Raw genomic sequence first — 15,529 nt, 5'->3', positions numbered from 1 at the left:
CATAAACAGTGTCTTTTTTATGACAAGGATAAAGGCAAAACATACACAGCTGTGGTCTATAAAGCAGAGCTGTACTGATTAGGGAAAAATATCTACCCGGAGAAGACAGAAAACCAAAGGACAGGCTTCCATCAAAGTGTAGACTACAGGTGTGTTTACTCTATAGAGGTTGTGAAGTTTTAAAAGCTTTTAATTTTTAGCCACATCAGAACAAAAAAATTAAAAAAACTGAGCTACACGCAAATATAAGACAATTACATGATGTGAAAGCAACAGTAGATGTCACATGATTTCTGTTTGGTGTACAGTAGCTATTAATTCCTGCTTTCATGTTGTCTAGTTACTGTTGGCTCAGCAACCAGTCAGTAAACCTTCCTTTCAGAACCATCATTAAACCCGTCACCCACTGATCGGTACATTACATGAACCGCAAACGAACGTCAGGGAACTGACAGAAGCTTCTACTGCGCTGCAGTTACAAGACGACTGAGCCTGTGTTGAGGCTGTCCGCAATTCTGCGCTCGTACCGTTACCTGCGACTCCAAAGACGCTGCGATTAGAAACCGCATTCAAGCAAGCCGCCATTTTGTTTCAGCAGACCAGAACGAAACACTAGCTTCCACTCCCAGGTGACCATCCTGCCTAGTCTTGTTTAATAGATAAGCTTTAAAAAAAAACAGTTAAAAACACAGAATTTCAGAGTATAGTATGAGGTTCTCATTTTTTGGCCAACAATGAACCAGCCATCGCCTAACACTGAACACCAAGTCCACGTCAATAGAAGCAGGCCCATAAGGCTACAAGCCCATAAGGCTCCAGAGGTCCCCTCACCAAACTTCTGCCTCTTCACGCGCAGCAACGTCACTTCCCACAGAGATGCAGCCCATCAGCGACAGAAGCTGACAGACACCTCTCCAAATCACAGACTGCGTCTATGAGAGCTCGGGCACAGATGCAGTTACAGCAAACCCCAGGGAGAACGCAAACGAGCATGTGAAGCGTGTGTCCGAGCTGGCTGTCACACTAGAGTGGGTTTCAGAGCTGACTGAGAGTCATTTACAATGCTGCACAGGCAGTGTTTTGAGAATGAGAGTTCACAGATGGTGCTCTCAGATTTTGATGCAAAAAATCTGACATTCAAATGTATTTTAGAAAACCAAAAATGTATGTATTTATTTATTTATTTATTTATTTATTCAGTGTGGTGAGAAATGCAGCTTGAACAGGCTGTTTAAACACGTCCACACAGAGTCTCTGCACTCTAATGTGCAACCGGTTTTTATTTTGTTTGATTATTCATAAGCCTTTTTTTTTTTTATCCATTCATTGCATGATGGCACCAAACGTGAGCTGTGCTGAACGAGGAATTTCTATGGAATTACAAATTAATGGTTCCCCGTAGCTGCGTGCAAACCGACCTCCTGATTACACAAAGGCAGATGAGACAAAGGTAACGAACAGGAAAAGAAAACGAATCCGGTAAATGAATCCACGCTCCAGTAACGGCTGCATGTGTCCCTTCATTTGAGTAATCAGGCACACGCAACAGACACAGGAAAAGATATTGTAGTCCAGGGACATGCGTCACTGAGATAATCACACCGGCATTTAAATTCGTCATATCGCCCTTTTCCAAAACAGTAGAACATGAAAGCTCATTCATAATTACATAAACACATCATTCAAGTGCACTGGAACGGGGAATGAACCGTGCACATGCATAAGTTAGTACCATGTAAAGGAAGACTGAAAGGGGGAAAAAGGAAGAGGAAATTGCCCAACTGCCTAAATCGTCATCTCAGTTTTTATTTTCAAAGGTCAGTGTTTGACTTTTGCTGGTCAACAAATCAATTAAAGAATTATTGCATTTTGGAACACCCTCCGTTTTGGACACACACAGCTCGGCTGCTGGACGCCTGCGATGGTACAGTCTAGCGTGCACTACACACACTCAGAAAAGGGCAAGGTGAACATTAAGAGTTCAAACCGCATGGAGGCACAGCAGCTACCCATATGCCTCGTGGTGAGTGTGTGTGTGTGCGTGCGTGCGTGTGTGTTTCGTCCCTTCGACCCTTTCCTCAAAATGTTTGTGTTCATGTCTCAACTAGCATGTTCTCTACGCATTAATAAATATTTACTTTTTCTAACAAGTCTCCTGTTCACATAATGAGGTACTACTATGAATCGCCAGAACTCACCCTGTGCTCAGTGAAATGTTTCCACGTAGTCTCATCGCTGTTCGGATCTGGCGTGAACGGCTGTAGTGACCTTGCATGCAACAGAACACGGACCTCATCACAGCCACACGGTAATCCATCAGCCCAGCCCTCGGAGAAACAGAGACGTGGGGGGGAGCAGAACTGAACTTTACAGAACTGACCTGGGGAACCTCACAGAGAAAGGGATTGGAGAAATCTCCCATTTCTCTGCCTCCGCTGCACGGACGAGCGAGAAGGCACGTTGGCGTTCCTCGCGTTCAGCTCCATGCAGAAGCATATGTGGCGTTCGCGTCAGAAACGATATTATTCTTGTGCGGCTGCTGCTCCAGGAAGCAGGACAGGCACAGATAACAGGAATTCCCAGATCGCCACCCAGAGTGCTTGGATCTGCATTTTGTTGCTCACACCAGAGCCACACTTCCACAAACACATCCCAGGTCACTGTCCCACTGCTGAGTCAGAGAGAATCAACTATAAACCTCATGATTTACCCCGCCCCCATTCCAACATGTGCCCAGCAGCTGGTGGAGGTTCTGCGGCACCAACAACTTGAACTGTTAACACGGCTTTTTGCGGCATCTTTTACAAGATGAATAGTTTCCTGTTTACAGAAAAATTATGAGATGATGAGAAAATGCATAACTACTGCAAGTACAGAGAGACTATTAAACAAATATTGCATCAAAAACCTTGGATATATGCCTTGTGTTCTGAGTTACAACTTCTTAGCTTTTAGTAACTGAGCACTCAAATGTCACTGTAAAATGAGCACTGCAGACCTGTCACATTGATATGACATGTTAAGAGATACACTTTAGTCCACTAAACAAACACGGCAGATTGTAAAATGAAACAAAAGGATTAATACTCAATTCAACAGAACTCACCTGCTGGTTTCAGTACATTTTATGTAACATAAAGCTTTAGAAACCCCTTTGCAAAAACACCAAAAAGTTACCACTGCATTACACACACAGACTCACGCACACACATGGCAGAAACAGAATTCACAATTGAGCATGATCCTTTTGGCATGGGCTGTAGTCTCTCATCACTAGGCTAGGCCCAGGATGTTCCTTCTCCGTGTTAACACTGGAGATCAAACTTTTAGCCATCTTTTGCTCCTCTCTCAAGTCGGGAGCTCCCCTGTCCATCACGGTAACGATGTAGGCCTAACAGCAGCAAGACGCCAGGCCTCACAGCCTCTAAAAAAGTCCTTCTAGATTTCTTGGAAAGTGTTGAAACTTTTGCCCCAGTCAGGAATGTGAACACACCTTATACATGATTTCATTAATAAGCAACAGTTTTGGTGTTTTTGGATAACAGTAGGCAAGATAAAACATCTTTTTATGCATAATACCACGATAAAGCAGAAGAACTGTTGGTGTGTTCATCCGCTCTTGGCAGGGTAGGCGATGATGTTTTATTTAGCGTGAGTGTTGGGATACCATCATGATAATTGTTTAGTAATCATGCTTAGATTGGGATTATAGGGGCAGGACTAACACTTATAAAAGCGGCAATCTCGTCTTCCCTTCACAGTCTGAGAAGGTGATGTTAGGCGAGTTACGGAACTGACGTCCTGAAAACCAGAAAGCTGATTCAAGCTATTCTTGCTTGACCTCAGTGACCGTCTACCTGACCAAGTACCATCTCCCCTTGCTTTCTCTTGGCTAAGCACTGACCCATATTAACACCTCCATCTTACCTCCACCTTAACTCCACCTTCCCTACTTAGGTAGCAGTCCTTCTGCACTCTCCCTCTCTTTGAAGGTCAGGCCAAATGAACCCTTCACCTCCCCGCCGTCTCACGGGTGGAAACGACCTGGTCTTCAGCTGACCTTCCTCGGCTGTAGTCGTCAACGTAACCACTGGAAGGAAGAGGAGGAAGTCAAGTTGAGACTGATCTCCTCTTTTATCATATTCTCGCAAAGTCCTCCTCTGACGTGACTACTACAAAGAAAGCAACATCCAAATGACGCAAGTCCCGTAACATCTATTCCTCTCTTCTCAACCCCCTTCCTCCTCAATCATCCTCCTACACTGCTGATGATCAGCACTTCCTTTGATGAAAAGATGCACAAAACCTGTCAATCCTCCATCATCAACGACTCCTTATCCTCTGGACATCTTAAAGAAGGCAACACTTGATGGCTCCAACATAACCAACTACAGACCGGTATCTCGCTCTTCTCAAACGCTCTTGGACGAGCAGTTCACGGTCAATTATCTCCATTCCTCACCCAGAACCAGCTCAACGATCCAAACAGTCTGGCTACAAACCGGCACATTCAACAGAAATCAGCCCTCACAGCAGTAGCTGAGAAACCTTATGCTGCCAAACCGTCACCCCTCTTGATTCTTCTGGACCTTTCAGCAGCCTCTGACAACATTCTCCTCTCTGCTCTCTCCTGCCTTGTTGTGACTGGCTCTGAACGGAATTGGTTTCAGTCCTACCTGGAGGGATGGTCCGATCAGGTAACCTGGAGAGGATCCACTCTCCCCTAGTGTCCCCCAGGGGTCAGTGATGGGCCCTCTTCTCTTTTTATACTCATTCTCTTGGTGATGTAATATCTTCTCATGGCTTCTCCTACCACTGCTCTGCTGATGACATCCAATTAATTCTCCATTTTCCACCCTCCAACACAGGTTTCCAGATGCATCTCAGCATGCTTGACTGACACTTGAAGCTCAACCCCAGTAAAACCGAGTTTCTGTACATCCCAGGAACTCCCAGCCCTTACCATGAACTCACAGTTTCCTTTGAGAACTCCTTGTATCACCTGAAGCTCACAGCATGGGCAGAACTTGACAACCAGTTGTCATTCTCAACTTATGTTTCATATCTGACCCGGTCTTGCAGATTTCTCCTACGAAGGATTCGGTCCTTTCTCTCGCAAGAAGCTACCCAGGTGCTTGTGCAGTCTTGTCATCTCAAAGCTAGACTTCTGCAACTCGCTACTTGTTGGTCTTCCTCTAAGAGCCATCAGACCTCTACAACTTTTCAAATCTTCTAAAGTTCAAATGTCACTCCACTGCTGCGCTTCCTTCATTGGCTTCCAGTAGCTGCACGCATAAGATTTAAAAACTTTATGCTCATATACGAAGCCAAAATGGACCAGCCCCTCCATACATAATATAAGTGGTCAAAGCCCGATCCGTACCTTGAGTACTTTGAACCTCAAGTACGGCTTGGCTTGAAAAACCATGCTTCATGTCTCATGGAAGACAAGCATCAAGAACATTTTCTGTCCTGGCTCCCTGATCGTAGAACAAACCTCCTCTGGCTGTTCGTACAGCAGAGTCCCTTGCAATCTTCAAGACTGAAGACCCATCTATTTTTGGAATATTTAAAACAACCACTGATCTTGCATCCATGTTGGAGTAACAAACGCTAGTACTTGGAGTACTCGTAGGGTACTGTTTGTTATTGGACTCATCATTGTCTGAAATAAAGCTTATATGTGCTGGCCCATCTGCAACTACCAAACTGTATCAGTGTTTTCTTTCTAAAATTCTTCAATGCACCGTTTACAATCAGCTTTCGCCATCACAGAACGACCTACAGGATTCTAACTAGTCCGGTTTTAATGGGGGACTTTCCACAGAAATGGCAGGTAGTTGTTACTGAGAAGCAACCAGTCATCCCGCATAAATCCCAATCTCTCAGCAGCCTTCCACATGATCAGCCTCACGAGCCTTGGGATTAGAGGCACAGCATGGCAATGGTCTACCTCAAACTCAAATTCTCCACTGGCATCCCGCAAGCTCAGTGCTTGGTCTTCTCGTGTCCTCCCTCTATAACCGACCTATCAGTGAAGTCGTACACCTGGCCACTGGTGCGTTGAGACAACCATCAGTTGGATGTCATCTTGGCGTGCCGAGAGTCTCTTCGTGGATGGCACCTCAACACTTCACGCCAAATCCCAGCAAGAGCTGCTATACATCACTGGAGATGTCGCCCCAGTTTAAGACCCTGGAATATCACTCTATAACTCCTGTATTGCTCCAAGTCTCATGGCACACAACCTTGGGGAACTTCTGGATAATCTGTCACTCTCTCCTCATACTGATAACTTGACTGTGTCATGCAGGATCTACTAAAACATCAGGAAGTACAGCCATTTCTTCATCTTGAGGTTCGATTACTGCAACTCGCTCCTGGTGAGTTCCCATGTGACCCATCAGACCCCTGCAACTCAACAATAATGCAATTGCACAACTTATTTTTAACCTCCTGAAAGTCGCTCGTGCTCTTTACGCGTTTTCTCGGCTGGTTCCCTGTAGTGGCATCACACTTTTAAAAACTGATGCCTGTCGACAAAGCCAAAATGCACCCTGCTCTACTCCACGCTGCCTTCAGGCTTGTAATACAGCATCAACCTGACCAATCATCCCTCACGACACGAACACCGCCGTGGCGCACAGGTGGCCGGACGTCTTTTCTGGCCGTCTGTACCACTGAGACACTGGTCGTCTTCAAAGGAAGACCGAAGACTCTTCTTTGAGACACTGCGTGCTTAAATACACCGTAAAAACTTTTGTCTTTGACTTCTGGTTTAACCAGGGCTGTAGCTTGATGGTATTCTTGATACTAACCTATTTATTCTAGCATAAGGATGTGTGTCGGGTTTGTTTTTACTTTTTTGTTTTCTTTAACTTTGGACAAGGGTGTCAGATTACATTTCTAGCGTTAAGCAAAGCGTCTTGTTTAGAACGCAGTCGTTTTTACCGTGACACACTCCTGGTGAATATCTAGGATAGGACAAAGGATCTATAATTGTAAATAACCATATTAGATGTGTTAGATGGTCTTCAAAACCTTAGTTCCAAAGGAAAAAAGACAAGTGTGTCAGAGCAGACTTGAAACATGGAACACAAACTATGCATCATTATATTGTGCAGCCCTGTACTGGTGTAATGGCAACATTGAAGAACGGGATTGATTTTCAGTATTTGGCTGACACTCTTATCCAGAGTGCAATATGTACTGATTGGGAATGGAACTGACAGCCTTGATGTTGCCAATGCCCCTCAACCAGGTGAGCTACAGGAACTCTGTCAAAGCTTGCTGCATGTCTATCCAAACGCGACCCAACAGTCTTTTTTTTTCTTCCTGTTTTCACTCCCCTCACTTCCTGGACACACCCACACTCCCATGGCAAATGCAATGTGTATGAGGTGCCAGTTGTCGCTACCACAGCAAAGCGGGTAGCTTCTGCCTCTGTTCCAAGGGGCCGGTCTGGTCCGATATGGAATGACCGCCTTCCACCCCACACACAGCTGCTCTCATGTCAAGCTCCATCTGTTCAATGGGAAGCACACGTGAACCCTGACCCTGAGAGATTGGCTGCTGGTATTTCCGGCGCGTACCTGGGCACAGAGTGACGTCTTGCCCGCAGACGAGGTGTCCCAACTGTTCCTATGAAGAGAAGCCAGCATCAGACAGAAGCAGCTCCAAACAGTCTCCACTGCTCACAACAAAGGGAGAGAGACACACACACACACATCATTATCTGGGTGGAAATTAGGTCTCATCACAACCACCTGCATGGGGACACTCAACTGAGTAGTGCTGCCCAGCACTGCAACTCTCAGAGCCAGGCCTATAATTACTAGAGTCACACACACACACACACACACGCACGCACACACACACACACACTCACACGCGATCATTTATATCCTTTCGAGCCAGGACTAGAGCAGAGTCATACCCCAGACTGAGCTGTCTTAACCCAACTGCCACCATATCTCTCTCCTTTCTCCATATCTCTCTTGCTCCGAACCAGTCAGGAAAATGTGTGACTCACCCACACACACCCCACAAGCTCTGTTGGGAGCTTCTGAAGTCCCAGACAACACAGCGTACAATATTAAAAAGGTATGTGGAGAATTAGGATCGTTCACGTTCTCTCACTCTCACACACACACACACACACACACACACACACACACACACACACTAGCGCGCGTGCACGCATGTATAAAACTACAGATTCTGGCTAGCTTCTGTTCAGAAGACTGGGCACCAGTGAAATGTGACCACAGTTGTGATAGAAGCTGTGTAGGAGGATCAAACAACATTATCCTCGTACGTGACTGCTTGTAGACATTGGAAAGGCACCAGTTACGAATACTCTGCTCACATATATGCTGTGTGTCCACAAATCCCAGCATGAATAAAATTAGCAAGCAAAAATGGATTTAGCTTCCCAGGGGGTGGGGGGTTGGGTACTGAATACTGGAAGAAAAACAAAAAAACAAAAAACACACACACACACACACACACAGATGCTAATTGCGAACAAGAGAGGGGAAATAAGATCTGGAAAGCACTGTTGATCTACCAGGTTTCAACTCTAAAACACAGCTTAACGCGAGTTTGTACGCAAGTTTCAAGTAAATTTCCACGGCCCAAGACGAGCGATTAGCTGGAGCATTAGCTGGAGCCATAAGATCTCTAGATCGTGTTTTCAGTAAACCAACCAGCAAGATGATATACCGGATACCAATCAGAGCCATATACACACAGTGTTGTCTTATACATCTTGAAAGCACTTCCTGATGTGGCCATGAGTCCTGCCTGAATAAATCAACACAGGCAATGCCCAGCGACGTGCCAGTGATGCACACGCCCAGCGACGCAACACACTGAAAAGGTTGATGAACAGCAATGCAAGAAAACCAGATTTAGCCAATTTCAATACAACCCATGTTGTTAGTGTGGCAGGAAGTTACAAAAATGCATAGTGGACGTGGGCACACATGCATGCGTAGACACACACACAGGAAATGATGCAAACACACACAGACACAAAACACCAACGTAATTAAGCAAAACTTGGCCTGAACCAAGTGGCAGGTCTGGTTCAGAGCCACGTGTGCCGAGCAGAGACAGACTGCGGTGCAGGATGGGAAAACTTAGGCTTCATTGGTTCATATCAAATCATGCTATTTTCATTTTTAGTCAGAATCTTTAAGCAAACAAGGTGTTCAACAACGTCAAATGCTTTCAGTGACTCTTCTCACTTATTAAAGCAAAAAAACAGTAATTAATTAAGAAAAGAAAACCGTGGCGCGTGACCCGATGCCCGCGCTGTCTGGTCAAGTCAAAGGGAGCATCAGAGAAATGAGTGGCACTGACCACAGCCCTTTGTTAAGCAATTAGCGCTACTCTCTGTCTGCACTGCTCCTGGTGTATCCCACGTCCCCTTGCGGAAAGGATGTTCTGCCAAGACGCATCGTTTCCCCTGGAGCTACTGCAGAAGACGCTAACCGTAAAATGTTTATTGGCTACAAACAAAAAGTGTTACTGCTACAAAGTCAGCCAAAAGACTGCGTGTTCAAAGGTACCCTTTAACACCATCTTCAAAACTGTGGCTCCAATTTGGACTTTATTCCCACTACTGGACTTATTTTTAATAGCATTGAGAAGTGAGAAGAATCCGTCACGTCCACAGCTTGCGTGTGTTGCAAAGGGCTTATCAAAAAAGATCTTTACCTGTGAGCTTTCTTCCCCAGCGGCACCAGCTTTATTTGAGAGCCGGCGCGCAGCAGACCATGACTCACACCACATTCTGATACTTCCTTTTTATTTTATTTACCATTTACTTAACATCAAACAAGGAAACAGTCTTATATTTCCTTCTTAAGAAAACATTACTGGACTTAGTAAAGGGCAAAGCTCAGTTAGAGTTTCTACATGGCTAAAAGAAAAGTTTGTTAATGTAGAGTGAGCTTGATTCTGATTCAAGGACACGGTGTCTTTTTCCTGCTTATTAACTTTCACCCAACAATAAAAGATGAGGACAAAGTTGAGATGATCATAACTCGATAATTTGAAAGTATAAACTGTTTTTAAGACAAAAAAAAAAACCACCTCAAGTTGTGTTTTTATGTCTAAACACTGGTAAAGCATTCCACCACTACAGTGATTAGAGCATATGCCATGCAGGCAAATATTATTAATTAGGGTAATTCAACATTTGTTTTCAGGTTTGAATTGTTGCAGTTTTTCTGACCCAAGGATGCCAAAATTTTGGGTGTCTTTCATACAATGAACATTTTAAAATTAAAAACAAAACCTCCAACAGTGCTTCAATATCCAGTGTTGGCTCCGATACCCGTGACCTCAGCTAGCAGTTGGTCAGGGAGTGTTTCGTTCCACGAGACAAAGGAGGTCAAACGGTGAATGTGGAGCACGGCACATCCAGCCCGCCGACCCCAGCGGTAATAAAGTGGCCAAAGAGATCTCAGTGAGTTTTCTTCGGAATTTGTTTGCAGTGCATTACTGCGGACCTGCCTTCTTGCACCAAGAGCAAATGTTTACAAGCCAACAGTCAGACTCCATTACCCTAACTGTGTGAACTGCTAATTGAAGCTCATTCAGTCTCCGAGAGGCCTGAAACTTGCTGCTGAATGCAAGCTGAATGTGGTCGCTGACTCATGGCTGAGGCTCCAGTCTATAGCTGTTATATCTGATTACACCCCCCACCCCCCCGCCCAAGACAACCCTACCATGTGTGACGGCGTCACCCACTGGCCCCTCACCCACACCTGTTAGTCCCCCCGACCACGCCGAGGGAGAGCAGCGAGCAGCAGCAGACTGCCGGGACATCCGAGCTCACGCGAGGCGTCCGGCCTTCGGGCGCAGCCACGTCCGACTTTATCAGACGCTGCCTCCATCAGACCTCGCCACTGCGGGATCCGACGGCGGCAAAGCCTTTCTTAGGAACAAAAAAACGTTTAAAACGAGGAATCTCAAAAAAGGTTGGGTTTTTTTTCACACCAAAACAACCACTTCCTGTGTTCAAAAGCAGACAGTGTCAGATGAAGGAATAAGAAGAGTTACAACACTGGACCACACCGTGACTAAGAGCTGATGCGTTTCTACAGCACAAAAACAGATGGTATGAAGGCAAAGGGGGGGGAAAAAAGAATGACCAAGTAAAACTAGACCACTGGAGTTTTCCAAATCACTCCTTCTGCGAAGGGTATCGTTTATTGATAAGCGACCATGATTCAGTTCTCTGTCTAACCTCTGACCGGAGTGGTGTCCCCGTTGGGTAGCACACTGTCCATTAATGCGCACGCTAAAACTCCAGTCGGTCGAGCACTGTGCATTCGCAGTCAAACTTCGCACCGCTAAAACCACCCGGACTTTGAGAGTTTAACGTGAAGTTTTTCCTTAGAACACCATGTGGAACTGAGCCCAGACCTGTTAACATGCGCAAGCATGTACAAGTGGATGGAAAAAATCCTTCATTTCATCTCACAATAGAACGCAATGTGAACACCTAGTGAGGCAAACCACCTCTACGGCTGTACTAAATACGTTGTCATACGTTTTAATATCAATTCTAAGTTGTGATCCACCTATCTTAAACACTGCTGTTGTGCTCTGAAGTCAGCTCATTGTCTGTATCAGAGTCCCATATCCTGTGAATTTTTGTGGCCTTTTTCCATGTGTAAATTGGTTTTGATCACAGGGTAAGTGTTTATTAGATGCGTTTATTTTTCATTTTTTAAATATCAGCACATTGGCAGCCTCCATTTATGCAACATCTGATGAATACATCTTAACATCACTGATGCAATATCTCGCCAAAAGTATCCGGACACCCCCAATTATGGAGTTGAGGTGTTCCTGCTGTACCCACTGCCTAGGACGCAACATCAGCACAAGAACTGTGTGCAAGGAGCTTTATGAAATGGATTTCCATGGCCATGCAACTGCACCCAAGCCAAAGATCACGGACCACAATGCAAAGGGTCAACCGGCGTGGTGTAGAACCACACTGGACTCTGGGAGAGTGGAAGCGTCTTCTCTGTAGCGGTGACGTGCTTCACTACCCTGGCACTCCGATGAACAAATCCAAACTTGGATAACGCCGACAGAACGTTATCTGCTGGAATGTATAACGCAGACAAGAGGTTTTGGTGGGGGTTTGGGGGGTGGGCTTGATCTGGGGCCGGTTTTCAGGGTTGTACTAGGACTCTTGCTTCTGGTGAAGCAACATTATTGCTACAGCATAAAAGGATATACGCTTGTGGAACTTGTGGAAACAGTTTGGTTAAACTCCTTTCCTGTGCCAGCCTGACTGTGCACAGAGCAAGGTGCATAAAAGAGTGTCTGAGAGGTTTGGTGTGGAGCAACCCCACACCAAAGAAGTACCCTCAAGCCCAATGAAACCTTTTAGGAGAAATTGGAACAACCTTCTCAAGCTGGGCCTTCTCAGCCAACATCGGTGCCTGACTTCATAAACACTCTTTGGAGTGAATGTGCACACATTCCCACAGACCTACTCCAAACTCTTACAGCTACAACGTGCGGAGTCTTGTGGGTGAGGACTGACTCCACGTTCAATCCCATGGCTTCGGAACAAGCTAATAGGTATGTGGTCAGGTGTACATATACTCTTCGCCATGGGAATATAAGCGAAACCGAAACAGGATGTTTTGTTTCAGTGCACCTGACACCTTTTACTAGTGCCCACTCACTGGAATGAGATATATACATACACACACACACACACACACATATAATATATATATATATATATATATATATATATATATATATATATTTTTTTTTTTTTTTTACACACCCAGTATAACAGCTAAAAAAGACTAAAACATGTTTCACACTGTAAATATCTGTCAAAGGCTCCATAAACCCAACTTATAAGCAGATGGCTCATTCTAATATCTGACTATTTCAAAAATATTCCTAAAACTAAGAATGTGATATTGGACTAACTTGGCATAGAATCTAATAAAATAAGACAGTGAAGTAAATAATTGTCAAACAACACAGGCTTTATTCAACATCTGTTTTACAATACTGGACACATCCTGTGTGCATAAATAGAGCCAGCCTTAGACATATCAGTGCATTAGAGGAAACGTATCAGAGGGTGGCTTGCGGTCTCTCTAATTATAATCCACGTTTTTTGTTTTTGTTTTAATGACAAGGGAGATACTAAGCTGAGGAATATTGATAGCATGTCAAGCATTAAGCACTCTGTCAATATTTACCACCTCAGCCCGCCGCGACCCACAACGAAAAGTGACAGACAGAAGAACAGCATAATCACGGGAGAAGTACCAGCACCTGTCCATGCTTTCGGAAAAGGCCAACGCCGGACAGGAATGTGCTGCAGGAAACCCAACTTCTCCCGGAATCAAACTCGGAACCAGAATCGCTGCAGACGCCATCAGGTGAACCAGGCGTCAGGGTTTTTACCAAAATGTCAGAGGTTGGTGTTTTTTAAGCCCCTTTTTCTCACCAGCTGCTCCCTGTGGCTTGTGATTAGCAAGCTGAAATTCTTTTAAAAACAACCAAACAACTTCTGCCTGAAATCACAGGCACTTCAAAACCATTTGACCTTGTTGGGCGAGTCTGAATCCAGGCTGACCCTCGACTCGCACCGCACACACACACACCTGATTGCAATTAGACCCTAGCACACAACAGTGGAAAGAAACAAACAACCTGGCGTTTGGCCGGAGCCAGCTGCTTCGCCATGCCTCGCTCTACTCTCAGAGGAGAACCCGGCACATCAAAGACAGACCTGGGGAAGGTCTGACTGACTATGTGTCCTCCAGTTCACTGCCAGCCTGTCCAGACTTGCCTGCACAGCCCATGTAAAGCTCTACTGTCTAGCAGGTACGGAGAAGATTACGGGGCTATCCCTTTTGATAACACAGACGTGGCCCCGGAGAGAGACGATCGGGCTGAATAAAGCTTCTGCCTGGCCGATAACGCAGGTCAGGCTTCGTGAGAACAGCCGGTCAGGAACAAGCCACTCCAGCCTCAGCTTGTAAGAGCACAAACAATAAACCTGAGAAATGGTACAAACACACCATGGAAAACCTCAGCTGATGACAGAAGGCAATTCTGCAAAAAAACATGCCACTATGCATGGAGGCTCCTCCAGCAAACAAACATGCAAGGAAATAAACAAAAACATATTACATTTGACAAATTGTATACACACACACACCCCACTTGAGTACAGCGTACTGGTACGCTGGCTATAATGTGGTTGTAAGAGTCATGCCGAACAAATCGAACAAATCGCAGGTACAGATTAGTCACGCCAACGCTGCACGCGCGTGAGTGCTCGCGGATGAGTTCGCCACCGTCGGCGTTCGAGCACCGCTCCAGCGCGGGCTGCAGCGCACGCGGGGAGGCATGCCTAATCCCAGGCCACTCACCGAACACAGAAGGGTGTGTGCCGTAGCGTTGCTCGAGCCGAACTCAGCGATGCCCCGCGAGCGCAACACTACCTGGCCAGCAATCCGCGGTTTTGCGCTGGAGGCGTTACACCACATCGTTTTAAACACGCGCGATGGCTCTTATACCGTCGATCCAAACTTGATATACGGATGTGCGGGGAGGCAAAGAAAAAAAGCCAACAACAACAACTCGAACAAATCAACGTTTGCCGTCTAATCATCTCGAGATTATACATCGACATAAAATCGGAGGTCGAGATGGTCCTTTTGGCCGCCGTGCACGCGCGATAGCTTACTCCTCACGCTTACGAATACTTTCCCCGTGCAAAGGTCTGTAGTTTGCGGACACAAAGCGGCCGTCCGCTGGCCCGGCGGAGGCGAGTCTTACCCGGCAACTCAGCCCGCGTGCATAGCCGGACTGCGCCGTGCAATCCTCGTCCTCCTCTCACGCGCTATTGTTCGTCGGTCTCCGCACGGCGCGAGCGAACGGCATGCTGCGGACACGGCTGCTGATGCTTCGAATGTAGCGAGCGAGCGTTCCGAGGCTTCTGTGCTGCTGTGTGCGTGGGGGAGGAGACGCGTTCGCTGGGGCGCCACTGTCGTCGGGTGTGGATAATTCGAGGCTGCAGCCATAGGTTGCCGACACTACACCTTTTGTGTCTATGCAAAAAAATTATATATATATATATATATATATATTTAATTTATATTTTCATTATTAAAAAAAAATTAAGTATTTTTTTTATTCGGACTGCACTTAAAATGCTACTGAATCCCGTCGATGTTAAAAATGTTGGAAATGTTATTATACGGTAAAAGTATGTCAGAATTGTTTGTTTTTGCAGTATGATTCCAGATGAAGGTGAAGAAACATACTTGATTATACCTCCGTTTCGTTTGGAGTATCTAGGAACTGGCTTTCTGCGAGCTCCGCCCTGTCTGTTTTGTGCTGATAGGTTTCATTATCTTTAAATTAAGTATGTGCCTTATTCCAGGACGTTCTGCTCTTCCTTTGATTAACTCTGGCATCACGTGGTTCTTGTCTTTCGGCCAATTAAAGCTGAGCC

General features: G+C 45.6%; 1 protein-coding gene across 8 annotated transcripts in view; it reads right to left on the bottom strand.

Annotated features, from left to right (window-relative positions):
• Nucleotides 1–15,015, bottom strand: part of st6gal2a (ST6 beta-galactosamide alpha-2,6-sialyltranferase 2a) — a 35,204-nt gene extending 20,189 nt beyond the window's left edge. For 3 of the 8 annotated variants that reach the window (XR_004775645.1, XM_035523031.1, XM_035523032.1), the window contains exon 1: nucleotides 14,442–14,831. Coding sequence is in view for 2 of the 8 variants with exons in the window: in XM_035523031.1 (XP_035378924.1) it covers nucleotides 14,442–14,558 (117 nt within the window). In the remaining 6 variants the exon portion in view is untranslated. The other 5 variants (XM_035523037.1, XM_035523033.1, XM_035523035.1 and 2 more) reach the window with 4 other exon arrangements.
• Nucleotides 15,016–15,529: the final 514 nt, after the last annotated feature.

The sequence above is a fragment of the Electrophorus electricus genome, chromosome 25 (assembly GCF_013358815.1).
Source record: "Electrophorus electricus isolate fEleEle1 chromosome 25, fEleEle1.pri, whole genome shotgun sequence".
Classification (NCBI taxonomy): domain Eukaryota; kingdom Metazoa; phylum Chordata; class Actinopteri; order Gymnotiformes; family Gymnotidae; genus Electrophorus; species Electrophorus electricus.
Note: the sequence above shows the minus strand (reverse complement) of the source record. Positions and strands in the feature narration are given on the sequence as shown.